The sequence below is a fragment of the Rissa tridactyla genome, chromosome 9, assembly GCF_028500815.1.
Source record: "Rissa tridactyla isolate bRisTri1 chromosome 9, bRisTri1.patW.cur.20221130, whole genome shotgun sequence".
Taxonomy (NCBI): domain Eukaryota; kingdom Metazoa; phylum Chordata; class Aves; order Charadriiformes; family Laridae; genus Rissa; species Rissa tridactyla.
Window position 1 is genome coordinate 45,796,779 of NC_071474.1, and position 26,836 is coordinate 45,823,614.

Sequence of the window (26,836 nt, forward strand, 5' to 3'; positions counted from 1 at the left end):
AGTGGTTCACAATAAAGGGTGGGGGCAGCCTTTGAAGCAAACCTCTGGGTTTGTGGCCTTGTCTCTCACGACGTGACTGTCTGAGCCTCCCTGCGCCGGGTCTGAACGGGGCCAGGAGCACACAGGTGGCCTGTGCCGACCTGGCTGAGTTACACTCAGGGAGAGGAGCGGGATGGTACATTTCTGAGGTGTAACCTGCTGTGCCTTGATACAACATGGCTCGTTCTGGGACTTGTGCTCCAAAAGGTCAAGTTACCTGCAATTCCGCTGCCGGCCTGCTTCCCTGGCCAGGGAGTTATTCATTGACAAACTAAAGCTGCTCCAATGCTCGTGACCCTTGGCCTCTTATTTTGCAAGTTGCTAAAAAAAAAAAATCCCATTTTGCTGGACCTGTTGTTTTCCCAGCAGGGATCAGTAATTACCCATTTGTTCCTTCAGCTCTGGAGGATGAAATGGACTGTGGTGGCCAGGACAAACCCTGTTACTGCTTTGTCAATCAAGATACCTGAGAGATGACTGTGTCTTGGGAAAGAATCCACCCTTTCCTGTTAGCCCACAGCCAGTCACAGGGTCAGCGCAATGGCTGCAAAAGCACATGAGTGAGCACCTCTGAGTAATGGCAGGGAGGAAGCTGCCCAAGGCAGGGGAGATCTTCCTGGAGCTCCTGCGAGGGACTGCTCTGAAGCAGTCCCCAAGGAAAGCATAAATGCTGGGAAACTGGTATGAAACTGGAGAGGAGAATGTCCCATGGGACACAGAGGCCTGTCTCTATAGAAGACCTCGGGGCGTTACAGTGGGGCTTTCAAGATGCTTATTTCCCTGGTAGAAAAGCTAATTTGTTAATGCTGAGTGAAAGTCTCTTTTCTAGTGTATTTTTCTCTGCTTCAGCCTGCCTCAGCCTTCTGCCCGGCGTTCGAGCTAAGAGCAACCTGGCGGGCAGTGCTGAAGTTGCGTTGGGGCTGTCTCAAGCAAGTTGTATTTGTGCCACCACAGACAAAGTCCTCCACTGCAGCAGCGCTGAAACACCGCTCCAGGCTAATCAAGGGCTGACTTCATCGCGGACAGTGGAAAAACACCCTTAAACCAGCACTGCACCTCGCCTGGGTCTCACGCCTTCCTCCTACAGGCTGCAACGGCAACTGGAGCCAAGCCTTGTCCCAGCTCTCTGCCCGGCATTTCCTTGGGGTGGTGCTGACAAACAGCCCTCCACAGAGACTTCCTGAGTGGGACTAAGATGAAGTTTGGTTGTTGTACTTGTTTTATTATTTTCGTTACTACAGATAAGCAGAAAACACCACACAGAAGGCCAGAGAAGGGCTGTCCTGATACCATTTACAATGTGATACTACCACGCATCCGCACCCAGATTTGCTGGTAACTACCGTGTTTTCACCTGTGCTTCCCCAGCGCAGGGCACAGCAGGTTTCTGCACCTTTACTGGAGAAGAGGGAAAGGGAGAAGTTTACCTCAAAGTGCGGGGGAGTTACGATGGAAGCACATGCCAGGGACAGGGCTGTACCAAGTGAAGGAAGCAGGTTCAGCGAGTGAAACCCTTAACCGTGCGGGCACCATGCCTGAGGGAACCTGGCCAAGTGCCCACAGCAGTTCAGAAACGTGCCCCAGGTGTCTCGGTCCTGTGTGGTGGGGGTCGTTAAGCAGCAAAGAGGTACAAGCATGCCTTGGCAGACTAGTGCCACTAGAGATGGGCACTGAGTTTGAGTGGATTTTACTCCTGTTCCTTGAGTCCCAAGCAAACCCAGCAGTGTAGAGCAGAGGTAGGACAGTGGAGAAGGAAAGAACAGAATTTCACATCACAAGAGAAAGGGAGCAGATTGATCTCTTGGAGGACGAAGGCCATGCTCGGCTCAGGCACGCTCAGACCCTCTTGGCTTTACATCTAGCAACAAGGGCTGGATCCAGAACCAGCAGAGCACTCATTTAAGTCCTGCTAGAAAAGCACAGATCTTGCCGGAGAAGCCGCCCTCCGGTATCCACTTCCACATCAGCATCATCGGCTTGTTTCGACACCCAGTTCAAAGAGTACAGACTAAAGCCCCATCCATCTTCCAGCTAAATAAGACTCTGTTGGCGTCTCTCCACACAGGAAGCAGAGCTGATGCCTGTGCAGCCAACAGGACAGTTGTACCTCCAGTGACAGCTGAAACTTGATTTGTCATCTCACGTGTTGAGGAAAAGTAGTGGTTTTTTGCAGGACGGCCACTCTGGGGACCCAGCAGACAGCTACCTATTAGTGAACGGTTCTTTCCTTCTGTCTCTGGTAATCTGGAAGGGAAAGAGAAGGCAAGGCTGAAAGAGCAGGAGAGGCAGCTGATGGCAAGGGGGAATTAGTCAAAATGTTATACGAAAACATATATTCTGTTAATACCTCACTAAGCAGCGGCAGTGTTTGCTACCCTCTTGGGGAGCAGCTGGCTTTAAAATAGCACATTTGCCCCCAGCCACTCATTTCAAGTTATCTTAGGGCATTTAGAACAAAAGTTTGTTTCAACTCCTCTCTTCCCCTGCTCCATATTTTTCTTCTTTCTTCACTTAAGAGTCAGTTTCCATTTTAAGAATAATCTTTGTTTGACTTGACCTCTGTTTTTTCCCCCCTTATATCTACAAACTTTATAGGTGAAGAAACCGCAAGTTAATATAATCTTTTCCCTCACTCAGAATTTAAACGACCTTAGGGAAGGATAAAAACCACAAGCAGTGTCCACCATCGGCACAGGGCCACTAGTGACAAAACCAGTTCCTGTGTTATTCAAGGATAAGTAGCATCTTCTACAGCTCTGAAGTTAACCCTTCCATCCAAGAATCATCCCACCTTTTATCCCTGTGTTGCTATGCCCTACTCTGTAGGTTTTACTATGTGGACAGCTGAAGCCAGTCCTTACTGGTTCCACTTGGTAGCTGTCCTGATCCCCGAATCAAAGCCCAGTGTTCTTTCTGATCTGCAGGCTGTCTGTGACCTTAGACTCATAACTGGTAAGCTCAGGTGGAATTGGCAGGGACACGTGGCAGTCTGCTTCCCAAGGAGAAATACTGCTAGGCGATTGGACTTGGAGCTCGCAGGCACTTACTGTAGGGGAAGTAACGCACACGCATGGTGATTTCACGGGCTGTCTTCAGGATCTCCACAGCCTGAAAGCAGAAAGAGTTGCTCAGTGACTAGACTGGGCTGGAGAATAGGAAACAGGAACGCAATAGTTATGTAGTGCCAGCAGCTGAGTTAGTGCAGGATGAGCCGGAAGGAGATGGTGTGTGCACGGACTCCCCATCCTGTCCCTGCTTCAGGAGCTGAGCCACAGGAGTGCTCACCTTGCTGTGCTCAATGTCCTGGAAATCCACATCATTCACTGAGAGCACCTGGTCCCCTTCCTGCAGCCCAGCTCTGTGCGCATCCGAGTCAGGGATCACCTGTGAAGGGAAGAGCAGAGATAGCAGCAGTGACTCTCAGCATGGCCAGTGCCACGGCTCCCCTCGTGTGCAGCCAAGGCAGCAGAGCCCCAGAGCCTCCCCACAGTGCCCATCCACTCACATGGGACTGGGGAGGATGGGGAGTGGGGACTGTGGGGCACTAGCAACACTCTGTGGGCTGGGGAGAGATCAGGAAATGCTGCAGGACCGTCTGATTGCTGTTTGGTGCACAGCAAATTACAGCTACGAATTCAGAGATGCATATAAGGCATATGATAGTCTCCATGCACACCCAGCTGGCTCGGCAACACCCAAAGGGACAGAACACAGGGAGGGAATGGCAGAAGGACAGACACACCTTAGAGATGAAGATTCCCAGCTGCGAGGCTTTTCCTCCCCGGATGTTGAAGCCCAGCTGTGAGAGAAACCAGCAGTGAAGTGCAGTCACCTTCTTTGGCCCAGGACCCTTCCCACTGCTAACTTGTCTCTTCCAGACGGAGCAAAGGTGTTGGCACTGCAGTGTCCCTCTCTGCTAACTTCTGTGGCAATCTCGCCCTGAACACCTGAGGAGACCCCTGCTCCCTGTCCCTCATCAGCTCCACTTCACAACATGTTGGACTTCACCCACACAGCTTTCCTCTCCCTCTACGGCACGGCCCTTCCCAGCAGGGCAGGAGTGATGCTTCCCCTTAACCCACCCGCCCGACCAAGTCCCTGGATGAAGGAAGTACCAGGAATCTGCCCTCACCACTTTATCTTGCTACGAGGATGCTGCCCATTGGGGATAATCATAATCCCGCGGCTCGGCCTCTGCATCAATCGATTTTTGCCCTTGGGAAGGACGGACGTGAATCAAACACGGCAAACCCCACGCCGAGGAAACGACCGGGCAGGACCTGCTCCCCCCGCCCTCCGTCCGGAGCCTGTGGGGCCGGAGCGGGGCCGCGGGTAAAGCGGCGGGGGCGGTTAAGCGGGGTCTCACCTGCGCCCCGGGCGGCTTCTTCAGGACGATGGTGCGTGGCAGGAACTGGGTGAGCTCGTTGTTGTAGTCGGGGTGATACACCCGCTGCAAAGCAAGGCGCCGGCGGCCGTCAGGCGGCGGGGCCCGCCGCACCCACCCGGGCCGAGCCGGGCCGGGCCGTAGCCCCCCGCCTGCCACCAGCCCGGGCGGCCGCCACCCCTTCCCTGTCCCTGTCCCCGTCCCCGTCCCCTCACCTCATGAGGCGGCACCCAGGCGGGCGGGCTCTCGTAGGGCGGCAGGAAAACCACCGGGAAGTCGTCGTAGGGCAGCCGGCCCTCCATGCTGCCCCGCCGCCTGACGGGACCGCCTGACGGACCCGCCCCGCCCCGCCGCGCGCCCTGACGCTCAGCTTCGCCATTGGCTGTTGCGGCGCGCGGCCCCGGTTTGAATGTTGGCGGTTGCGGCCGCCGCCATCGCGACAGGCAGCGGCGGCTCCAGGTGAGTCCCGCCGGGGCCGCGCTCCCCGCTCCCCTCAGGCGCGGCCGCCGCCGGGCTGGTGGCCGCCGCTCTCCCCCCACCCTCCTCCGCTCCTGCCCCGCTTCGGGGCAGGGCGCCTCACGGGGCTAGGCTTCCGGCTGCCGGGCGGGGGTTGCAGGCCGCAGCTCCGGTGAGGCCTTACCCGGCTTCGTTCCTCCGCAGGGCGGCCTGCCGTGACTGAAAATGGTGAGGGAAGATGAGAAGGTGATCCCGGTGCGCGTGGCGCTGCGCTGCCGTCCCTTGGTGCCGAAGGAGACCAGCGAAGGGTGTCAGATGTGCCTGTCCTTCGTGCCGGGGGAGCCGCAAGTAAGGGGGGCTGCGCCCGGGGGTCGGCCTCGCCTCGCCTCCCCTCCGCCCCGGGGTTTGCTACTGGGGCGGCGTGGTCAGCCCTGTCTGTTTTCCTCTCCTCCGCAGGTGGTCGTAGGGAATGATAAGTCGTTCACATATGATTATGTGTTCGACCCTTCTGTTGAGCAAGAGGAAGTCTTCAACACAGCTGTCGCCCCTCTCATACGAGGCATCTTCAAAGGTTTGTGGTAACTGAGGTCAAGCTCTCATTTAGAATACTGGGCGTTTTGGTGGGCTCTGCTGTGTGAAAGGAGGTGTTGCACTGTTTAGTTCTCCATTCTAACTCGTTTCTTCTTTGGCCTTCTCAGAAAATAAAATCCTGTGCTGTCTAGATGCTGACTCCATCGTCTAGTGAGAAATGCCAGATCTTACTTGTTTACAACCTGTTGTACTGCACGGGGCTAACAAAATGACTTGTGTGTTCACTGGGTGATTTTGCTTCCTGAAGATATTTATGTAAGGCAAAAGACTCTTATAAAGAATAATAGGATGAATTGATAAGCATCCTATGCCAGAAGCTGTGCCAATGCTACAGAACAGCTGGGATGACAGAGAACTTACACTGTGTTTCTATGACTAGCTCTAGTAGAGCAACAGTGCAGTCTTAAAGAAGAGCTGGAATAATAACTTTATCTGTGCTTTGGGGTGCTTTTAATTGACTTTTTTTCCCATGATGTTGCTAACTGTGACAATAAAGTCACATTTATAGACATACTCAAATAAACTGTGACTTTACACATAGAGCTGCTGTAAACTGACAGCGAGGGGCAGTGCTCTTCTAGAAGGATGCTTTACTAGAATGCAGCCTTGTTCGTCAAAGTTTCTTCTGGTTCCCACGTGACCATCTGATCTGTGTGCCCTTTGTTCCTCCAGGGTATAATGCTACCGTCTTAGCCTATGGACAGACAGGGTCTGGAAAAACGTACTCTATGGGAGGTACCTACACTGCCAGTCAAGAGCATGAACCTAATGTGGGTGTCATCCCCCGGGTAATCAAACTGCTATTTAAGGAGAAGGAGCAAAGGCAGGATTGGGAATTCGTCCTCAAAGTTTCTTATCTAGAGGTAAAAGTTGTTTTGATTTTCAAATTATTGTAAAGTTACGAATTGCAGATAAAGTGAGCTTTAATGATGCCACCTCCTTCAAGTAATAGGTATTTACTAAATCAAAACCTAAGACTACATAAGGTCTTGTCAGGAACTGGGTTCTGAGTCCTAGGTCTCTTTCTCTAAAGGTAAAATGAACAGAATGTTGTGCAAATTTAGCCATGATTTCAGCATAACTGTACCTCTTTCCCTATGCGAGTTGTTCTCTTGCAAGGCCGCTAAATTTGAACTGCTGTTCTCATGCTTTCAGATCTACAATGAGGATATTCTAGACCTACTGTGCCCATCAAGAGAACGGTCGTCTCAAATCAGCATACGGGAAGATCCGAAAGAAGGCATAAAGGTCTGTTGCCCTGTTAGGTATAGGTATATAAGGGGCTGATGTGGCTTGGGATGAATGTTGCAGTGAAACAACTGTCCTACTCCTTGAGCACTGCAAGTGCATGTGAAATGATCACAACTACTCGTTCTTCTCAAAATTGAGCTATTGGCGATCCTTAAGTTTACTCAGAGGGTAACACCAATAGGGTTAGACGTTCACAACAAAGCCACTTGCAAGTCCTATTCTGATTTTTTTCTGAAGGCTGATTTAGGTGAATATCTGAGAATGTTGTATTTCAGTTCACCGAATTTCAAGCTCTGTTGCAGTTGTACTCTTCAGTTTAGCAGACGTAGTGTGCAACAAAGGGATCTTGAAGGGAAACTATTCAAGTGCTCAAGTTATTTTTTCATACAGATGTGTACTGTAAAAGGAAAACCTTGTGCTACTGCTTGTTCTTTATACTTTTGTAGTTAAACATCTGTCCATTGATTGTGCTTCATTCATACGGTTTCTGTTTGCAGTGGTGGGTAGCTTTTCATACGCACAGCTTAGGTGTGCAAGACACCTGTAGCTCTGATCCATTAATTTTTTTGTTATGTTGTCCTGCTTTGAGGTAAAACAGAACCAACTTTCTGTTCAGTAACTTTACTTCTTAGCTAGGCCTCTTCTAACTCTCTGAAACTAACAGCATGTTGTGTCTGAAACGGTTCGTTCAGAGTGATAAGACAGTTTGTGCCAAGGAATTGTGTGCAGAGAGGCTCTTGATTATACTTATTGCTCTAACAACCAAGGTCAGCTGACTTCGTTATTTCCCTGTTAGAGGGTCAGAAGTGGAAAAGCATAGAGGGGTCCCACCTGCAGGGGGGAGCGGACAGGACAGGTGACCAAAAATTGACCAACATGGGTATTCCATCCCATCTGCCCCATGCTCAGTATAAAAGCTGAGGGATCAAAGGGTCAGCTCTTTCCTCCTCCAATGGCTGACATCCAAGGAGGACCCTGTCTGTTCATCTGCCTTTGATCCTGATCGGAGTGTTCCTCACTCCAACTTTGGAACCTGGTTCCGACCTGTTGCTGAGCCCAGACTAGGACTTCCCCAGTGCCTGCCAGTGACATCATCCTGGGACCTTAATAGGGTTTTATATATACTGCATCTATTTCATTATTTTCCTTTTTATTTTATTAAAGTACTTTAGTTTCTTCTAAACTCGTAAACCTCTCCTCCTCCTCTCTGTGCACAAGATGCTGGGGGGCAGCATCTGTTGCCGGCCATTGGCCAATTTGGCCAAAACCACGACATATGTGTAATCTTGTGCTGCTCCCTGTCGTCTCTGAAGTACTGGGGTGTGACTCATCTATGTGTTAGTAGTGGCATTGTGATCCAGGGAGAGAGGCCCTCCAGGGAAAGTGCAAGCTTGCCAAGGAGCATGATCAGCCCCTACTTCTCAGTCCCCTCTGTCTTTTATGTCCCTAATACCTGCCTCCCCTCCACTCTATTCACAGAAGTCCCCACCCCCATCAGTCAGTTTTCATCTTCCTCTGCCTGTGACTGGCACAACTTTCAGCTTCCAGCTTGACCAGGGATATCCGAGGGATATCTCCACAGAGTACTGAGGAGTCCTGTCTCCATCCCATAACCCAGCTGGTTCTCAAGCAGGCACAGAGGAACTCGGTGTGTGTATGTAGGAGTAGGATGAGGGAGAGCTGATGTGACTTAATGTTACTGATATGAAGTTCAGAACAAACTTTTTCTGGGCGAATCCATACCAAGCTTCTGGCTTGAAGTGAGACTGATTCTTGTGAATGCATATTTACACAGAGACTTCACTTTATCTACTGTAGTCTAAGACAGAGGATAATTTTTCTAATGTAAGCTGGGATGAAGAGGAAGGGGAAGCTAAATAATGCTTTCTTCCTGGATACAGATTGTAGGGCTAACGGAAAGAAATGTCACCTGTGCCCAAGATACTGTATCCTGCCTGGAGCAAGGGAACAATTCCAGAACGGTGGCCTCCACAGCGATGAACTCCCAGTCTTCACGGTCGCATGCCATCTTCACCATTTGCATTGATCAGAAGAAGAAAAATGACAAGTAAGTGTGATTGTGCAGCCACTCCTAGCAGCTGTTAGGAGTCAGACTTACTCAAAATCTCATAGTCTTGTCATTCATTCTTGATCTTGGATGAACTCAGCTGAGCTGCTCTTGAGGCAGTTCCTGTATTTGGCTGCCTCTGATATGAATTATATTTTTCAGCCTGGTAGCTCAACTGTAGTAACCACTGTACCGCTCCTTCCCGAACTGCATGTTTACTTGAGAGAGTAAAGTAGTCTCTTTCTGCCATAGGAACAGCAGTTTTCACTCCAAGCTACACCTGGTTGATCTTGCTGGCTCTGAGAGACAAAAGAAGACCAAGGCTGAGGGAGACCGACTAAAAGAAGGTCTGTAGGGAAAGGACTGGTATAGCTTGGGTTTCTTATCATCTTTGAGTTAATAAATTGAGTTCTTGTCAAGAAAAGCAAAGCAGTTCTTTAATTAACCTTTATAATGTGCTTTTTAAATCTTAATTTTTTTTTAAAGGACAGGAAATGACCCAATTGCTAGCTGTTGAGGTAGCTCTACTCACTGTCATCTGTTTGTATGCAGGCATCAACATAAACAGAGGACTCCTCTGCCTGGGGAATGTAATTAGTGCTCTTGGTGACGAAAATAAAAAGGGAGGTTTTGTCCCCTACAGAGACTCAAAGTTAACGAGACTGCTGCAAGGTAAGAAACAGGTGATAATAAAGCCTAAATCCACAGATGCACTTCAAGGAGGATGGGAAGTTACGTCTGGAACCAGAGACCTATTCTTATACCTTGATTATAGCTACGTACTGGAGGGTATCGCAGCCAGAACAAATCTCAAGCTGTCTGTGCCTTCGCTGTGCATGTCATGTTTGGTTTGTTTTCTTAGTCTGAATATTTAGTCTGTGGTACTTATTCTTCTGTAGTTGTGATGATCTAATAAATTTTATCTAAATTAGCCTTTAATATGGGCCTAGCTGTAGTACTGCAATTTACTGGGACTTTTTTTATAGTTAAATAATTTGGTAGATAAAGTTAGGCTCTTCAGTATTTTTCATGTCTGAAGATACCTAATAAAAAGAAACTGGATTATGCAGAGCTGGATGCGAGGCCCTGTTTTTTTCCTGATCAAAAGTTTTATGTAGCCAATATGTATTAACATAAAACCAAAAGCTAAAATGCGATGCAGCTTGATGATCTGAACAAATATGTACTTAGCCAGTAATTCTTTAAATTGGAAGATAGCGTGAATTCTGATGTCTGGATACCCATGGAGGTCTTGAGTATTACTGTGTGGAAGAAGGGAGGGGAAAACCTGAAAGAATTATGCCAGAAATGGCATACAGAAATTACAGTAATTACAGACATTACTCAACAGGACAACAAGATTACTGGGCACTTTGATGTGAAATCAGCAGTGCTTAGAGATGAGACATAACTTTGGGACTTTGGCCTTGGGAAAAAAGCTCTTTACTATAGTACTGACTGGGGCAGAGGAGAAAGTAGATGGCAATGGCACACAACTACAGCTAGCTATTTTCTACTTTCTATATCTACAGCTAGAAAATATCTAGCTGTAGTATGGAGATGCATTTATGTGGTCTTAGATATCTTAATGATAATATCTTTCTAGTCATTCTTGCTCGCCCTCAAAGCATTGATTTTGCCTTGTTTTCCTTCTCAGATTCTCTGGGTGGTAACAGCCACACTCTCATGATTGCCTGTGTGAGCCCAGCGGATTCCAACCTAGAAGAAACTCTAAATACTCTGCGTTATGCTGACAGAGCAAGAAAAATAAAAAATAAACCAATTGTCAACATTGATCCCCAGGCGGCTGAGTTGCATAATCTAAAGCAGCAGGTACTGGGTGCTTTCTTCATGTGAAAGGAGTAGATCTGTCCCTTTGGTACTAACCTCAGTAAACAGCAAGCAAAGACACAGGATGCCTAGCTACGCAAAATATGCAAAAAAAATATTTAGTATGTGTTTCTTTGTGCCTTGAGATGGCTGTGGAAGTGCTGTAAAGGGAATACATGAATATTTCTTGTAACTCTACAGCAACTATTCAATGCCATAACACAATGGTAATGTTAGTGTGATTTGCATTTCCCTTCCACTGAACAAATCATTGCCGTGTCATTAGACTACAGGCAAAATTAGGAATAGAATGATGGTTGCCTTGCTGACATCATCTGTCTATGTCCAGCACAGAGTGGGAAGTGAAGAGTGTTCCTATGTGGTCAGCTTCAGAGGGAAATAGGTTGCCTAAACTAGAACTGGTTGAACTCAAAGCTAGAAGTGCCCAAGGGCTTGTCTACTGATGAGAGTTAACCAGGCTTGCTGTGCTTACTTGACAGTATGCATGTGATAGTCTTTCATGCTACCTCTCCATAGGAAAACTCATTAATCTGGTTTCACAATGGAGCAAGTAGGTAGTTTTGCTTATCTAATAGGAGTGTTCACCAAGCCTAGTGAATGTTTAGTAATGTACCGTAAATTCAGATTGCATATTTAGGAAGGCAAGTGATCTGACTCTTCCTCACGTGAAAGGTAGAAACAGAGCATTGGTTCAGCCAACTAGGAGACCTGCCCTTTGGATCAGCAAGGTCTCTGACACCCTGCATAGAACAGTATGTCAGCTGTGAGTGACTTAACATGCATTCCTGACAAAGAGAAGGTAGCTTTTTAGGAGTCAATTATTTGAAATACCACAGCAATGCGATTCCACAGGCAGTGGTAAAAGGACAATTGTGTTGTGGTAAAAGGTGATTCATTAGGACTAAGGATCTTAATAGTGTTCCTTCAATCATCTACTTACTATATGGGAGAGATTTACAAGCAGTACTTGTTTGTCTTTCTAGGTTCAACAGCTACAGGTGTTATTGCTACAGGCCCATGGAGGGACCCTCCCAGTGTCTATCAAGTAAGATTTGAATATTAATGCTCAATGTATTTGATGGCCACCACACACCTGTGAAGCTTCTAGATCTCCTGTGTTCCACACAGTGCTCTAAAGTGAAGGTAGAGCAAACTGATTGCTTTCTAATAGGATCTAGACAAGAGGTTTTTGGCTTTTTGCTCTTTTTGTAATGTTTACTGAAATACCATGTAGGTATGTGTTTAGTTTTGTAGCAAACCCCTTAAGATTGCAAAAATCAGTTGTAGGAATGAGAGGAACCAGGCAATGTCTCCTAAGTATCTGTTTCTCAGACCGATCCATCCCTCTTCTATTCCTCACCTCCCTGTCCCTAAATGTAGGGCACCTCCATCTTCGTCGTTCTTACAAGCACAAAATGCAGGGAAGAGTTGGATTGTGGAAGTGTTGTTTTCTGACGGTGTTTCAAAACCCAAGTACATGCGATTTACAGACTTGCCATTGGCTAAGCAGCATTACTGTCTCAAAATGGTGTTTTTGTCTCTTGCAAATGCCTACTTTTGGCATGCTGTATTACTTACATTTAATTCAGATTAGACTTCCTCCAGTTATTTCTGTTCATGTGCTACAACCTATATTTATTGTAAGTTACTTAGGGAACTGGGAGGTAGTTTCAGTGCTATTGCAAACCTCTAGCAAGGTCATGTTCACAAGCAAACTGGTCCTTAATGTTACAGTAGTATGGCACCTTCAGAGAATCTTCAGTCCCTGATGGAGAAGAACCAGTCACTAATGGAGGAGAATCAAAAGCTGAGCCGAGGGCTGAGTGAGGCTGCTGGTCAGACAGCACAGATGTTGGAGAGGATCATTCTGGTAAGGTTCAGTAACCCAGGGTTTTTCTTGAAGTTGCATGACTTCCCCCTTTTAGCTGAAGATTAGTACATGAGCTGCTATTGATTAATGGCATGTTAGGAATCTCTCTCTTTAATGTTAATTTTATGTTTATTTCCAATCTCTGTCTCTCAATCAGAAACAAAATCTTCCAGAGCCTGTGAGAGCCTATAGATCTGGTGACTTCAGTGGGAAAAGTAGACCTGAATCTTTCAGCCTTTCTGTGGCTTTTATGTTTTAAATACCAGCACTTGCGCACATGTGCGCTCTCTTCCCTCTTCCCCACCCAGTTCTGCTTTGTTTTGATTCACTGTGCTGTGTGTATTCCTGTAGAAAAGGGTGTTAAGTCTAAATAAATGAATGGGGATGATCGTGCAAGATCTTTCAATATATTGATTTGCTGCAGACTGACAAATATCTCTTGTTACAAATAAACTAGCTGTTTTCTGGCTTCTTATCTGGCTTTTCCTACAAGTCAGTATAATTCTGACTTCTCTTAGACAGAACAAGAAAATGAGAAGATGAATGCCAAACTAGAACAACTTCAGCAACATGCTGTGTAAGTCTATTTCCACACCCTACTCATGCTGAGGAAATGTCCTTCAGGATTAAATGTTTTTGTTGGGATAAACTGGATACAGTCAATTTGTGTTTGTTCATCCAGAACTCATTTATATGTTCAGTGGGGAGAGTTGTTCCTTACTGGCCTGTGTGACACAAACGTGCCATGTAATACTCATGGACTTACTCCCATGTCTGCATTGCAGATGCAAGCTTGATCTGCAGAAGCTGGTAGAGACTGTGGAAGATGAGGAGCTAAAAGAGAATGTAGAGGTGATTCGCAATCTGCAGCAAGTGTTGGCTCAGTTTCAGGTAAGCCTGAATTTAGGGAGAGAAAAGTGTGTGCCAAGCCAGTTTACAAATGAAACCTAGGGTTCTTCTGCCGATCTGCTGAGCAGTGGATTCCACTCTGCAGAAGCCTTGCTTAAGGAGCCCAGAAACTACAAGTATTAAATGACTCTTGATATCCACTTCAAAACAAGCTGTCCTGCTGTGCTTTTGAGGCTGCAGAAAGGCCACTTGTGTTTGAGTGACTGCATAAAAGAATGTGATAGTGGGAGATCAGCATGGATTTACAATCCAGAAGTTGGAAGGAGAGTTATACACTTGGTAGTTTTGATGAGCAACCCAAATTGCAGAGATCTGAAATTGTTAAATAGAAGTTGCCAACTCTTTGTCTAATTGAGGAACTTCTCTGTTTTCCCTCACTAGACGTTCCCCCGGTTCCCAGACTCCTTACTCTTGTGAGGAGCTGGCTGCTGGTGCTGGAGTTCAGGGAAGACTAGAAAGAATGCCTTGTCCAGCTAGTTGAGGAGGATTTTGCTCACTTTACTAAAAGAGGAAGACAATGGCATCCTCTTTCCAAAGAGAGCTTTCTGGACAGAGGAGAATAACATTGTGCTTTGTCATTACAGGCCAACAGCTTCATTTTACTTTGCCTTTCACTTTTTACCAAAATTTTCTGTTCTTTGTCCTATATAGAGTGAAAATGCTGCTACAATGGAAGCTGCTGCAGAGATGGCAAACTCTGAACAGGATGCTACAGCTGTAAGTGAGGGGAGTCCAGCACTGCAGACCTTAAGAGGGGCATGTTTTTATCCCAGCACTCCTTTTATCTGCATCCTCATGCTAGTTTTCTAATCCAAACATTTGGTAAATGATGTGTCACTTTTTTATGTGCTGTCTTTTTATGCTCCTATTTGCTCAACGTGTCCAAGATCAATAACCTTTTCTCATTTCTGAATATCTAATTTCTTATGTCAAAAATGAATTTGAAGTGTTCTGCAGAACTGTGATCGCATAGTTAGAGAGCTTTGGACTGGCTTCTCCAGCTCATTGCTGTGTCTCCTTCAGGAAGTAGAAACGGGCCAGGCTACCAAGAGATCCTCAGATGACTTCACCACTCAACATGCCCTCCGTCAAGCACAGATGTCCAAAGAGCTGCTTGAATTGAATAAAGCCCTGACTCTGAAAGAGGCACTTGCCAAAAAAATGTCACAGAATGATAGTCAGCTGGAGCCCATCCAGTCCCAATACCAGGTAAGCTCTTCTGAAATAGTGCCTGTAAGACTACGTTCAATGTCTTTTTCTTAGTTAATGTGGTTACTGCATGCTGAGGAAGGAAGAGAGGAGATCTGTCCTCTCATGAGCATGTTCTTATTGGGTTTATCTCTCCTTAAGCTGGTCGCTGCCCCTTTGCGTGTAGGGGTGCAGTCAACTACTGGTGTCAGCAGAAGGTGGGGGGATGACCATGCCCAGCTATCTACAAATAGCTCTAGCACTAGAAGATGGTCTCTTCCCTGAAATAATCTATTAGCCCGTAGCTGTTCTATATGAAATGAGCTTCTCTGCTTTTTGCTCGGAGGTTGGCTTGGCCACACCAAGCCAAAATGCAGGTACCTCATTGTTAACTCTCAGTACAGCTAGCTGACCTGGCTTCCCCTGTTCACTAGCGATGCTGGGATCTCCCATCTCTGAAATTGCTCAGCTTTACAATGGCTTTTGTGGGCCAACTAAGATCACACTGCATGGAGGACTAGGCCTTTTGACACTCATACTGCTTTTAGACAAGGTGGTTTAGAGCCTGTTGGAAAGCAACGTGGTTTCTCAAGGCCTACTGTCTTAAAGCTTTGTCTTGGAGTGTAGTTTCAAAGTTTTCATTTGGAGGCTTGCTGTTGTCCTTTCTAGACAAATATCAAGGATCTGGAATTGGAGGTCTGCAACTTGCAAAAAGAAAAGGAGGAGGTCATCCTTGCTCTGCATATGGCAAAGAAGGATGTCAACCAAGCCAAGTAAGAGTGACAATGCAAGCTGTGTGGCTTATAGCACTGAAAACTGTGTTAATGTGCCTGTGGAAATTTCATGGTCTTGCGCTTGCTTCTGGTATTTGTAAAAGCTCTTATTTTGATGCAAGAACATCCCATTAACATGCCATGTGAGTTGTATGAACTGCGGAGAAGCCTGAGAGTGGGCTTTCATCAGTGGGAAAGACGATAATACACAATTGCTTTATTTTTCATAAGGTGTCTCTAAAGTTGGAGAGTACTTGTTTGAGAATAACAATAATTGGGGGGGCTATTTTTAAAGTGTGACTTTTTACAGACTCAGTGAACGGCGTCGCAAAAGACTTCAGGAGTTGGAAGGGCAAATTAATGAGCTGAAGAAAAAGCTGAATGAGCAATCAAAGCTCTTAAAGCTGAAGGAATCTACAGAACGCACCGTCTCCAAACTGAACCAGGAAATCAGGGTAACTAACCCTAGCATGCAGTTCTCAGGCTTGTTCTGGTGTAGACAAAGCAGCTTCCAGACAGAAGGCACTCGCTTTCGGTTTTGTTAGACTGAGAACACCAGTTTTTGGCAAGACTCCCTTGGCTATATGACCACTGTTGCCAGTGTAGTACAACAGGCGGGTGGCTCTTGAAACTTGAAAGAATAAAAGTCCAAAGTGTCTTCTGGCTATTCTGATAATGTATTGCCTCAGTCAAATCACTTGACTTCTCTTTGATTTCCATGTGTATACCATGTATGTGTTTGTCTTCCCTTTGTGCCTTAAAAGACAAATTCCTGGGTTTTAGCACTTTGAGAGCGTCCTTAGGCGTGTACTCTGAGTGGGCAGCACATTGTAATATTTCCCATCTGCCACTCCCTACCCCTGACAGACACGCTATGGGAATGTGGTTTGAAACTACCTGGAATGCAAGTACTGGACAAGTCTTCCAGCCATTTCTGTTTTTCAGGAAATGAAAAACCAAAGGGTACGTCTGATGCGCCAAATAAAAGAAGATGCCGAGAAATTCAGGCAATGGAAACAACAGAAGGATAAGGAAGTGATCCAGCTGAAAGAACGGGTAAGCAAACAATAAGCCCCCAAAACTGCACCTCCCTCTGAAGAGTGAAACAAATCATTAAAGTGTTTGCTGCAAGGCTTTGTTTAACTAGCAAGCATCTGAAAAGCATCTGGGGAATGCTTTGAAGATAGCATTAGTTCATATGGCTGCCACCTCTCACCAGTTGTCGTAGATGGACTCATTTGGTTATGTCTGGAGATCTTAAAGCTATAAACACAGTTGTCATGATTCAGCTCTAAAGCAGAAGGCAAAATTATTGAATACTTTTAAGTATTTGAAGTTGTAGGGTTTGGCCACAAAATGGGAGGTATTTAAACTTTCAAAGGAATATTGAATCTGCAGGTAAACAGAATTGGTAATGAAATCCTGCTGCTTGTAGCATTCAAGTGTGATGGACAGTAAACGTCTGTACCTCTGGAGTTCTGGTCTCAATGGAATTCTTACTCCAATAAGTATGCTCCTCAGTGTTTTGGGATGCTGAGTCTCAAACTCTTGGTTTGCAATCTCTTATAGCCTTTAGGCTCCTAAACCTTTTTAATGGAAAGCGCGGAGCCTCTTCTAATCGCTTTAAGCCTAACAGCCCTTTGCTCTCAGAGGCGTTACATGGCTAAATCTTGTAATGATCAGTGAAATCATTATCATGAAGCACTTGCCTTGCAGAACAGAAAATGTAATTATTTCGTTCCAAGAAGTGTGAAACTGGCCATAGGTATTAATGTGACATGTGATTTTGGTTTTAATTTTTTTTTTCCCATCTGTCTTAACACTGTTTCCCTGCAGGATCGCAAGAGACAACATGAGCTTCTGAAGCTAGAACGAGATTTCCAGAAGCAGGCCAATGTACTTCGGCGCAAAACAGAAGAGGTAAGGAGCCAATATCTGTTAGGAACTCCTGACCAATTCCTAAAGGTCTGCAAAGGAGGCTGGAGGTTATAATAGCATATGCAGAAACTTCTTGAAAGCAGTTTAGACGTCTGGAAATAGGTGCCTTTCTCTCTGTAGAAAAATAATCTGTCTTGTAGCCTTTAAGGCATTCTAGTTAGATCTGATCCTTAAAGGGTAAATTACCCTTTGAGCATCAGGCTGCTGTGGCAAATCTATAACAGACACCCCAGCTAGAAAGTGTAAAATGAGCTTGGGTGGACTATCATTTTGGATGCTTTCTTCTACCTTTAGGCCTAGCAGCAGATTCTCTTTAAACTAGGAATCTCAGCAAAGGAAACTAAGTCAGGGACTCTAGTCTTCAATTAATCCTAAAGTTTTATTAAGCTTATGCTCTCTTCTCATTGTCTCAAGGTGTGGCTTGCACCGTGAATACCTCATGTTTTCCACTGTTGCAGATAAAGTGAAGTAACTACTGTTCAGCTCTTGTGTAAAATATTTTACAGGCAGCAGCCGCTAATAAGCGCCTAAAGGATGCTCTGCAGAAACAACGGGAGGCTGCAGATAAACGGAAAGAGAGTCAAAATCGGGGAATGGAAGGAGTGGCTGCCCGAGTAAAGGTGGGTGACAACGTGTTGGGCATTCCAACAAACAACGGGCAAACTTAGCTTTGTTAACTCAGTAGATGCTGCTGGGGTTGATGGCTGGAGAGCAGAGGGGAGGAACATGGAGTTACATATTAAGGGAGGCAATGTGATTATTCAGTGTGTCTGTGAAGGCATTTTGGAGAAGGATTCAGTCCTGAAGTTGAGACTACAGTGAACCACTATACTGTTTTTTTGGGTTGGTTTTTTTCCCTCCAGAGCTGGCTTGCAAATGAAGTAGAGGTACTTGTTAGTACTGAAGAGGCTCGATGGCACCTTGCAGACCTCCTGGAGGACAGAAAGATCTTGGCACAGGAGCTCCTTCAGCTTAAAGAGAAGAAAGAGGCCGGGGAAAACCCACCTCTAAAGCTCCGGGTAAGAGAGAGGGAAATGCCACTTTCCCTGTCCCACACCTCTGGCTGTTCAGCAAGTACCGTAACTTATTGACTCCTGTTTGACCTTTTCCCTCAGAAGGTAGCGATGAAGATGGTTCCCTTTCTGGAAGAAAGGGTTAACGTTGTTACTGTCCTCTGGCATTTCAGAGAACAGAGTTGCTGAAGTAACTTGTTAATTAATGCAATGCATCTAATGAATGTGAGTGGGTTACACCTCTTGTTACAGAGTTGATGCTTTTGGGAAGGAACAAAGGAATTTAACTAATGGAGAGATATTTGAAGGCTTTTATAGTAGTATGGCTTCTCTTTGCTGAAATGGTTGTAAATGAAAGCCCAGTCTTGTGTGCATTTCTTCACCTATTGCTCACTTCTGTCCATTACTGCAATTCTTTTAGAGACGCACCTACTCCCTCGCAGATTTGCAGGCATCGGAGATGGACCTTTCCATATCGAAGCAGATAGAAAGCCTGGAAACTGAGATGGGGCTCAGGTAAGGCAGTATGACAAAGTTTTTTTGCACAGCCTTACCTCCATTTTTTTTTTTCCTCATCTCTGTCTAGAACTCTCATAGTAAAATAACTTATACACTGACACTAAAAATGATGAGAGAAGACCATGTGGTTTTCCTGGTTTGATTTTTTCCAAGATGTGGGGATATGAGGACACTACTCAGTCACTAAGATTGCTTTTTTTTCTTAACTGTTTGTGAGCATCTCTCTATGAGGGAAACACTGCACTTTTAGTTGGCAGTGTGGAGGGGAGGAGAAACTCCCTGGAACAGCATTGCAGACTCCAGCTGCTGTACAGAGCAGTCAGAATTCTAACTTGAACTATTTTTGTCTAATACTCTGGTAACAGTAATTTTATCCCAGACAACAGTCCAGGCTTTCTCCTGTGTTGTAACCTCAAATACATGCATTCTTCCAAAGGAGTGCCCAGATAGCGGATCTGCAGCAGAAACTCTTAGACGCAGACAATGGAGATCGTGTGAAACAGCGTTGGGACAGTATTGCAACAATTCTAGAGGCTAAATGTGCTTTGAAGTATCTCCTTGGAGAGGTAAATTCTGAATTTTCCTATTTTATCACTAAAAACAAAGGCTTTAAGTCTGCTTAGCCAGGAATGAAGGGAAGTGACTAACAGGCTGATAGCAGAGATGAACTCAAGTGAAGCACTGCTGTGCTAGATGAAGCTTATTTCCCTTGACTTCTGATTAAAATAGTCTGTACTGTAGATCACTTTGGGGAGTAAAATCCAAAAAGAACAGGGAAGAGGGAAATGGAATAGACACAGGTCTGGAGACATCAGTTAAAGTTGCACTTACAGAAGGCTGGCATGGAACAGTAAAAGGGAAGAGGCAAACTTCAGAAGTTCCAAAGAAGAGAGAGTACCTAAAAATACTTACAGAACAAGTGGTCAATCTGCAGGGAAACAAGGGGACCACTCTGAGGTCAGAGTAAAAGCAGTAGAATGGATGTTGGGATGGGAGAGAGTAGGAATTGGACTAATTTGGAATCAAGGAAAGCGACTGAATGGCAGAATTGTATATCAGTCCCTAGTGCTTGGAAATTAAAGGAAAAGAGTGAAGGAGATAACATGAGAGCCCATTCATTTTGGAGGTCCCCCCAATACCTGAATTTAAGGTGCTGCAGGAAAGGGCATTAATCTAGAACTGTTAACAAGACTTCCTGTTATCTCTTTTGCCCTTCCATGCTGGCTGTCAGATTTCTAGCTCTGAATGTGTCATCTAGCTGTTGCTGATGGCCAGTCCAAATTCTTAGGGTGGTTGGAAGTGAGGCAGAAATGCTTTGCCTTCATACTGAAGCATGTCTGCCCCAACAGACATTACGAAACGCGGAACTCATTGACCCAGCAATCATCTTGCTTTTGTCTTTCAGCTGGTCTCCTCAAAAGTGCAGGAAAGCAAGTTGGAGAGCAGCCTTCAGCAGAGTAAAGCCAACTGTTCAGACATTCAAAAGATGCTGATTGAAGAACGAAACCACGTAACGGAGATGGAGGCTGAGTTCCAAAATCAGCTTTTGGTGCAGGAACAACACCACCAGGAAAAGGTAAAGCATAAGTGGATAGAAATCTTGAGAGCTCCTGTGTCTGAAAACTCTGATTCCCAGGTCTGCTCAGAGATAAAGATAAAGGCAAAGTGTTGTGCTGAATCCGTTGCTGTATATCTGATGAAGATTTGCTAGACTCTTGCAGTATAGCTGACAAAAGCCCTAGAAATCTCCCTATTCATCTTCTGTCCTATGCAAGCTGTTTTAGTGAATAACTTTTCACAATGCTGTAAGTGAGGATGCTACACCTGAGCACGAGATAACTTTTAAAGTAGAAACATGTTGGAAGTGGCAGAAAGAATCTTTCTGAAACTGTCAAGGTCTTTGGCTGGGCTGCCAGATGTCTCTTCAGGAATTCACACCTGTTTGCCTCCGCAATGTTAACTTGCTTTCAGGTTCTGTACCTGCTTAGCCAATTGCAGGAAAAAGAAGCAGCAGAGAAGAAATTGGAAGATTCACTAGGTGAGCAGGAGAAACAGCTGCAAGAGCGACTCAAGTTCCAGGTAGAGTGTCTGGATGTGGCTTTGGGGGGGGTGCTCGTTAGGGCTACCTGTTACTTGGAACAGTAGCTTTAGAGGAAGGTGCAGACACACAGAGCATTTCCATTTGTAGCTAAGATTACTCAACTCAGTTGCAGGGGTTAGTTGCTATACAAATTTGAAGAAGCCTGTGGTTTTTTCTCCTATATATCTTCTTCCATTAAATAAATATAAATGCAGCCACGAGGCCTACCACAACCTAACCCGCTCAAGCAACTTCTTCCATGCTCAGAACATATTTAGTTAGGATATTCATCATGCTACTACTAATCCTCTACTGATCACAGCTCCAGTATGCTATCAGCAATGGAAGAACTTTACCTCGATCATATAAGCAAGCTGCACCTCTTCTTGTTGCTAAGAGAATTGAGTGGTGTAGCAAACTCTTGTGGAAGGGCAAGAGTGTTTTTTTGCTTGTATCTAAGCAAAATCAGCACTAGGTGCACTTAATCTGGGGCTAAGCCTTAGAAATAGAGGGAGTTTTAGATCTTAAGTGGTCACTTTGAAAGGACCACATTCTCTCTGTTTTATTGGCAATGTTATGCATAAAACAGGTAACGGTACTAATGATTTTCCTGATCTGGAAGTCAGAGCTGATCAAAGAAACCCCTCTGCTCTTGCAAGAAAGATCCAAATAGAAAAACTTGTCCCAAACAACTATTTGTGCTACCCCTGCATAAGCCTACAGATTTCATCTTGTCTTGCAAACAGGAGGAAGAGCTGGAGAAAATGAGGGAGATCTGTGAGAAGAACCAAGAACTTCTCCGGGAAAATGACATTCTTAAACAGGTAGAGATCTGTACAGATGTACGTCATAAGAGCTTCTTGGCAATTGGGTTAATGTATTTTGCAAAGCTGACTTTTGTCCCTCTTCACAGAAAATGCTGCTCCTTCAAGTTGCCAGTGGACAGAAGCTCTGTCACATTCAGCAAATGCCATCTGAGTCCCCAGAATCTCCTTTTGATTATGTTCCACCAAAAGTAAAGATTCTGCATATCATTTTTCATGCTTGTATTCTACCTGGGTTCTCTTCAAAAGTTAATGTTGGCTATTAGTAATCTTGGTTTCTTTCTCCCAAGTTGCTTTTTACAAGGCATTTTGTTTGGCTTGTTGAAGTGTGCCTGTTCTCTGCCTCAGGCAGTCCTTAAGGCTTCTGTTTTCAGAATACTTCTGAAACTAGTTTGCACGAGGTTCTCAATCTTTGGAGGAAAGAAAAAGGCAAACAAAACCCCAGACCTGTTTTCTCTGTAGCATTTCCAGTCTCTGAATCATGGAGCAAGGCACCTGTCATAGAAAACTTAATTATTGCCTTGCAAAAGAGCAAAATCTTAGCGCTGGGAGGAATAAATGATACAAAACTACTTTGGCAAGACTGTGACGGAAATCTATTAATTTTCCAAGGATTTTTCAACTTCTTCTCTTATAAACTCCAGCAGTTTAAATTGAGCGGTTAAATTTTTAATCCTGACAATTTGATCTTTTGTCTCCTCCCTAACCCTACGGCCGCCTTGGCTGTCTGAGAGGAGTGGGGCTACAGTGGTGGGACTTAATAAAACGGAAACCACTGTTACTGCTTCTGGGGCCTCAACCTTTGTAATTTCTACGTGTAGCCAAAGACTCGCCGGCAAACGACAGCAAAACCCCGTGCACCAACTCCAGAAATGGATGTGGAAGAGCTGTTCTCTGACTCGGGAGAGTCTGGAGGGGAGATGAGTGATGCAGACTGGATTCCGGTAAAAGCAGTCAAAGGAACAAAGAAAAGCATGATGGGGGTAAGATCCAGTTACTTTTGACTTGTTGTTACCTAGAAGGGAATCACTTGCCTGTATCCCTAAGGATCTAATATGTGTACAGAGCAGCAGTGAGGTTGTAGTCTCCCCTACTGTTCTGAGCAGCCTTGATATGATAATACTGCTGGCTTTGGTTATTTATCACGCTCTGAAAGAAAGAGCAAAAGCTGCCTATAGTCAGCAATACCTTCCTAAATAGCTTTTCGTTGGACAAGTCATGTTCTACTGAGAGACATAAATGCTCTGTCCTGCTGCCTGTGGCTGAACTGACATATGTTTCAGACAGCAGCAAAATAGTGAGCCCTAACAGCAGCTTTATTCCTTCATGGAGCCTATTTTAGGGGGGGAGTGGGGAAAAAAGGATGGCCTGTGATGTATTCCTATGTACTGTTCTTGCTGTGGTGTACTGCAACTCCTAGTCCTGCCAGAAGCCTCAGCTTCCTCCTTCTGTTTGTGTCAGTCTGCTGCTCAGTTAATTCCTGATGGCATGGAAGCGATGATTTGAACGTGCTGAACACAATTCACTGAACCAATGTGCCTTTTGGGGCTTGAATAGCTATGAAGCTCGACCCCCGTTGTGAGACGTGCTCTTCCCCTTTCACAAAGGGCTGAATTATTACATAGTTCACTATGGAGTGGCTGGAAATGTCAGCGGTTACCACAGAAAGACTTAAGAATTTTAAGGTCTAACTTTAGTTCCTTTCACTGCAGCTTTTCAACCTGATAAATTCTGAACTGCAGTACTACTAGTGGTTTGGTTTTTGGGAAGTTCTCTTTGGTCATGTTTCAGGAAGGAGGGTTTGTGCTTGACGCTTGGCTCTTCTGAGCTCATTTGTGTAGCTCAGTGGCACTCCAGTGTAAATTACTGCTCAGTTGAGAACTGTAGCATGGAGCAGCTGCTCTGTGCAGTCTGCTGCCGTTTCACTTACCCAGACTAGCAAAGAGATTCATTGCTCTGACATGCCATGAAGTAGCTAAATTGGGTTGCCTCCACCAAGAGGACCCTAGTGTGTGGTGACTCAGGTTTGCCTCCTCGTGTATAAACGTTAGCTTGTTTTACTGACACTGAAACTGGCATCCTTTTTGGGTAGCTTGAAGTCAGGGATCGAGGAATTGAAGATACTTATTTTGGGGATGCTGAAGCAAGAGATGGCTCTGTAGGCGGAAAGACCTTGTTTCTTTTCCTGGGATGCAGCACTGACAGTGAAACAATAAAAGGTTCACGGCAGCTTGGGGATGGTTACTGTCCTTTAGATTGCTTCAGGTGTTGACAGCTGTGGCAATGTAGATAAAGTCTATAAAACACCGAAGCTCTTTCTGCACAGAGCTTTTCTCTCACTTAGTGTTCCTGCAAGGGCCGGTGTGGAAACAGGCAGTGTGGCTGCAGGAAGCAGAGGGTGGGCTGCACTGAAGACTGTAGCTGTGACTCTGCGAAATGCAGAAATAGAGACCCTGGCTCTCGGGTGAGTAGCGCTGCCTTTGTGGGGGTGAAAGGGCCTGCACCCAACATCCGGACTACACCGTGTGTTTAAGCAAAGCTGGATGAAGGGATAAGCGGTTGTGCTGTTAGCGTACATGCGGTTTGTCAAGGCAAAGCATATGCACCTTTCTGAAACACGTGTAAATGTCACTGTAATTCAGTGTTCATCTGTGGTAATTGAGTACAAAGTTTTCCACTGCAGTACCAGGCTCTTGCACTAAATACAGAAATTTGCATGATGTCCCGAGTCACGTAGATTTACCTATTGCCAGTTGTCAGACGTGAATCTGAAAATAAACAATTTCAGTCTTTCTTGTGCACTTAGTAAATAAAAATTGTATCTTTGGCTTCAGGTGACACAAAAACTTAACTCATTTTCAGATTTTTTTTTTTTGTAAAGAATGGAAGGGATAACTTGGGGAGGGTGTTGTAGCATCAGAAAGGTTCAACAGCAACTGAGGTTCATTAGAACTCTTGCTCAAAATGTCTGCGTTACTCTTGGATCGTAAGAGTTTTGGAGTGGAGACTTCCCATAGTAATTCTTTAATCATTGACTGTTTTATGAAACCCGTTGCCTGACACAGGCATCTCGCATCCTGTACTAATAATTATTTTGCAACGCGAGAGAAGGTTGTTTAGGGACCCCTCCTATTTCTTCAGCTGTTGGTGGGGAAGAAGGGGATGGATGTTGTAGATGTGCTTCAAAATAGTACTGCCCCTCAGGATGCCACGGTGTGCGAGGACCAAACAAAGGACTCTGAAGGTTCCTTCATGCTCAAAGACTACACTGAATTGACTGCAGGAGGGACCTTCTTTCAGCCTGTGTGCGTCACCCAGACTACAAAGGTACTGTCTAAAGTTGTAAGAAAGAACAACGATTCTGAATGTGTGTACCTTGTTTATGGCTAGTGATAGATCTTAAAGAAGCGGGCGAAGAAAAAACCCAAACCCAAGATGATAGACTGCTGCTGGAAAATTCTGAACAGACTACAGCTGTCAAGGCAGCTTGTGTTTACATTTTGAGTCTGCTGAATTCTTAATTTTCATACTAAAACTTTGTCACACAGGTTTGTCACGCTTTCCTGCTGCACTTTCCAGCAATGCGAGACTGGTAACTGAGGAGCTCGTAGGACAAAATCGTATCTGTCTGTGTCCAAACTTACTGTTCTTAAGGCATTGTGTACTCTGACTTGGCAGCTGTAACTTTGCCTCGGCTAAATGGATTCACTTATCTCATGTGTACTCTCTGCACCCTGTTCCAAGTGCTGTCTCTTCCTGCTCAGCCCATGACTTTGTCCTTAGAATTTTGACGTTGAGTAAAGAAATTAAGCAACTCTTGACGCTGGCCCATCAACTTCTGTGTGCACAACCTCCAAGCTGCAGTGCAAGCTGGCTGGCTGCTTCAGGGCAGTGACCAGCTCCAAAATTGTCTTCCTTGCTTTTCTGATAGGTCCTGAAAGATATCACAGGCCAAGATGTGTTCCTGAAGAAGCCCGGCACTGCTGCTTCCCTGCTCATGAGAGATGAGGAGCTTCAAGAGAACCAGGTGCCATTAGTAAAGAGAAAGAAGAGATTGCTGAATAACACCACCAGCTTCTTTGCAGGTTGTACCCCTATCAAAGAGGACCTTGACTGATGAGCCCAGGAGCTGCCCTGTGCTTCTTTTAGACCGTGTTGCTGGTGACTTTTTAAAGTGTTGGGATCTCTTGCTGTACCAAAAGCCTCATGACTGTCATGCCTGACAGCCTTTGTCATGTGTGACAGCTTCCATCACCAGCAAGGGAGTCAAACACTAGTTCTTCCTTATTGTAAAAATTTGTGTGTGTGGGTCTTGAGCCTGATGGTAAGAAACTCTTTCCTCTGCAATTCCTGTAGTGAGTGGAGGTGATTTATCCAGGTTCCTCATTCCAGCTGCCTTCCTCATCCTGAGCTGTGAATACCTTGGGTACAATTTAATCTGTAATCTTGAAAGAACCTCATATTTGCACTGGAAATCTGGGCACTGTCTAGTCCGATAGAGCATCAGAAGCCATTCCAAGCTGCCCTGTGAGATCCACTGGTGCTTGCTCTTGAGGAGGCACTGTCTGTAGTCTTAAACTAGCTAGCAGATGTGAAATGGTCAGTGTTTCTCTATCCTTGTTCAATGAAGTTAAAAACTTGCTAGCCCTATGTGAATAGTGTAGTAATTTTAACTTGGTTTTGTAGATTTAATAAAGTAATTGTCAAAACCCCCCGACTCTTAATTTCACGTTGTGTGCAATGAACCACCCAGGCCTTCTGCCCTCTCTGCAATTAAAATTGGTCTCAAAACTGTTCCAGCAGTTGCTGTGCTGACTGCCACTAGGACTAGCTAAAATCTTACTCAAAAACCAGGCAGCCTAAACAGCTGCCGCTGCTTTCCTTTCCCCCCCTCCCCGCTCCTTGCCACCACATCCTAATTTTTGAGCTACAGGAGGAAGAAAAGGGAAGGCTTGTACTTTCTTCTCTTTCTCCTTTCTAAAGCAGCTAGGCTGTGACTTGCAGCTGGATGCTGAGCTGTGAGAGCCCTCTGTGTTTATCTTGGGCTTGGGGCAATATTAGGGATTATGTGCCAGCTGGGCA

The 26,836-nt window shown here is 45.5% G+C and overlaps 2 protein-coding genes across 4 annotated transcripts; one reads left to right on the plus strand and one right to left on the minus strand.

Moving 5' to 3' along the window:
* Window positions 1-1,240: 1,240 nt before the first annotated feature.
* Window positions 1,241-4,759, minus strand: PDZD11 (PDZ domain containing 11). 2 transcript variants are annotated; one of them, XM_054215076.1, is made up of 6 exons: window positions 4,639-4,759; window positions 4,406-4,489; window positions 3,782-3,838; window positions 3,325-3,423; window positions 3,087-3,147; window positions 1,241-2,283 (listed from the first exon to the last, which is right to left on the minus strand). In XM_054215076.1, the coding sequence occupies exons 1-6, from the start codon at window positions 4,723-4,725 to the stop codon at window positions 2,249-2,251; spliced, it is 423 nt and encodes a 140-aa protein (XP_054071051.1). In that variant the 5' UTR covers window positions 4,726-4,759; the 3' UTR covers window positions 1,241-2,248. The 2 variants fall into 2 exon arrangements, with proteins under 2 accessions (XP_054071051.1, XP_054071052.1); XM_054215077.1 differs by lacking the exon at window positions 4,406-4,489.
* Window positions 4,760-4,782: 23 nt separating this feature from the next.
* Window positions 4,783-26,466, plus strand: KIF4A (kinesin family member 4A). Of its 2 annotated transcripts, XM_054215078.1 has the most exons (31): window positions 4,783-4,882; window positions 5,084-5,227; window positions 5,336-5,450; window positions 6,143-6,333; window positions 6,626-6,718; window positions 8,623-8,789; window positions 9,042-9,136; window positions 9,342-9,461; window positions 10,447-10,622; window positions 11,624-11,685; window positions 12,375-12,510; window positions 13,029-13,087; window positions 13,296-13,401; window positions 14,071-14,136; window positions 14,443-14,628; window positions 15,277-15,380; window positions 15,691-15,835; window positions 16,326-16,436; window positions 17,217-17,300; window positions 17,825-17,938; window positions 18,182-18,337; window positions 18,753-18,847; window positions 19,287-19,416; window positions 20,256-20,426; window positions 20,822-20,929; window positions 21,677-21,754; window positions 21,844-21,945; window positions 22,576-22,737; window positions 24,099-24,218; window positions 24,959-25,081; window positions 25,686-26,466. In XM_054215078.1, exons 2-31 carry the CDS (start codon window positions 5,105-5,107, stop codon window positions 25,869-25,871), a joined length of 3,684 nt encoding a protein of 1,227 aa, XP_054071053.1. In that variant the 5' UTR covers window positions 4,783-4,882; window positions 5,084-5,104; the 3' UTR covers window positions 25,872-26,466. The 2 variants fall into 2 exon arrangements, with proteins under 2 accessions (XP_054071053.1, XP_054071054.1); XM_054215079.1 differs by lacking the exon at window positions 24,099-24,218.
* Window positions 26,467-26,836: the final 370 nt, after the last annotated feature.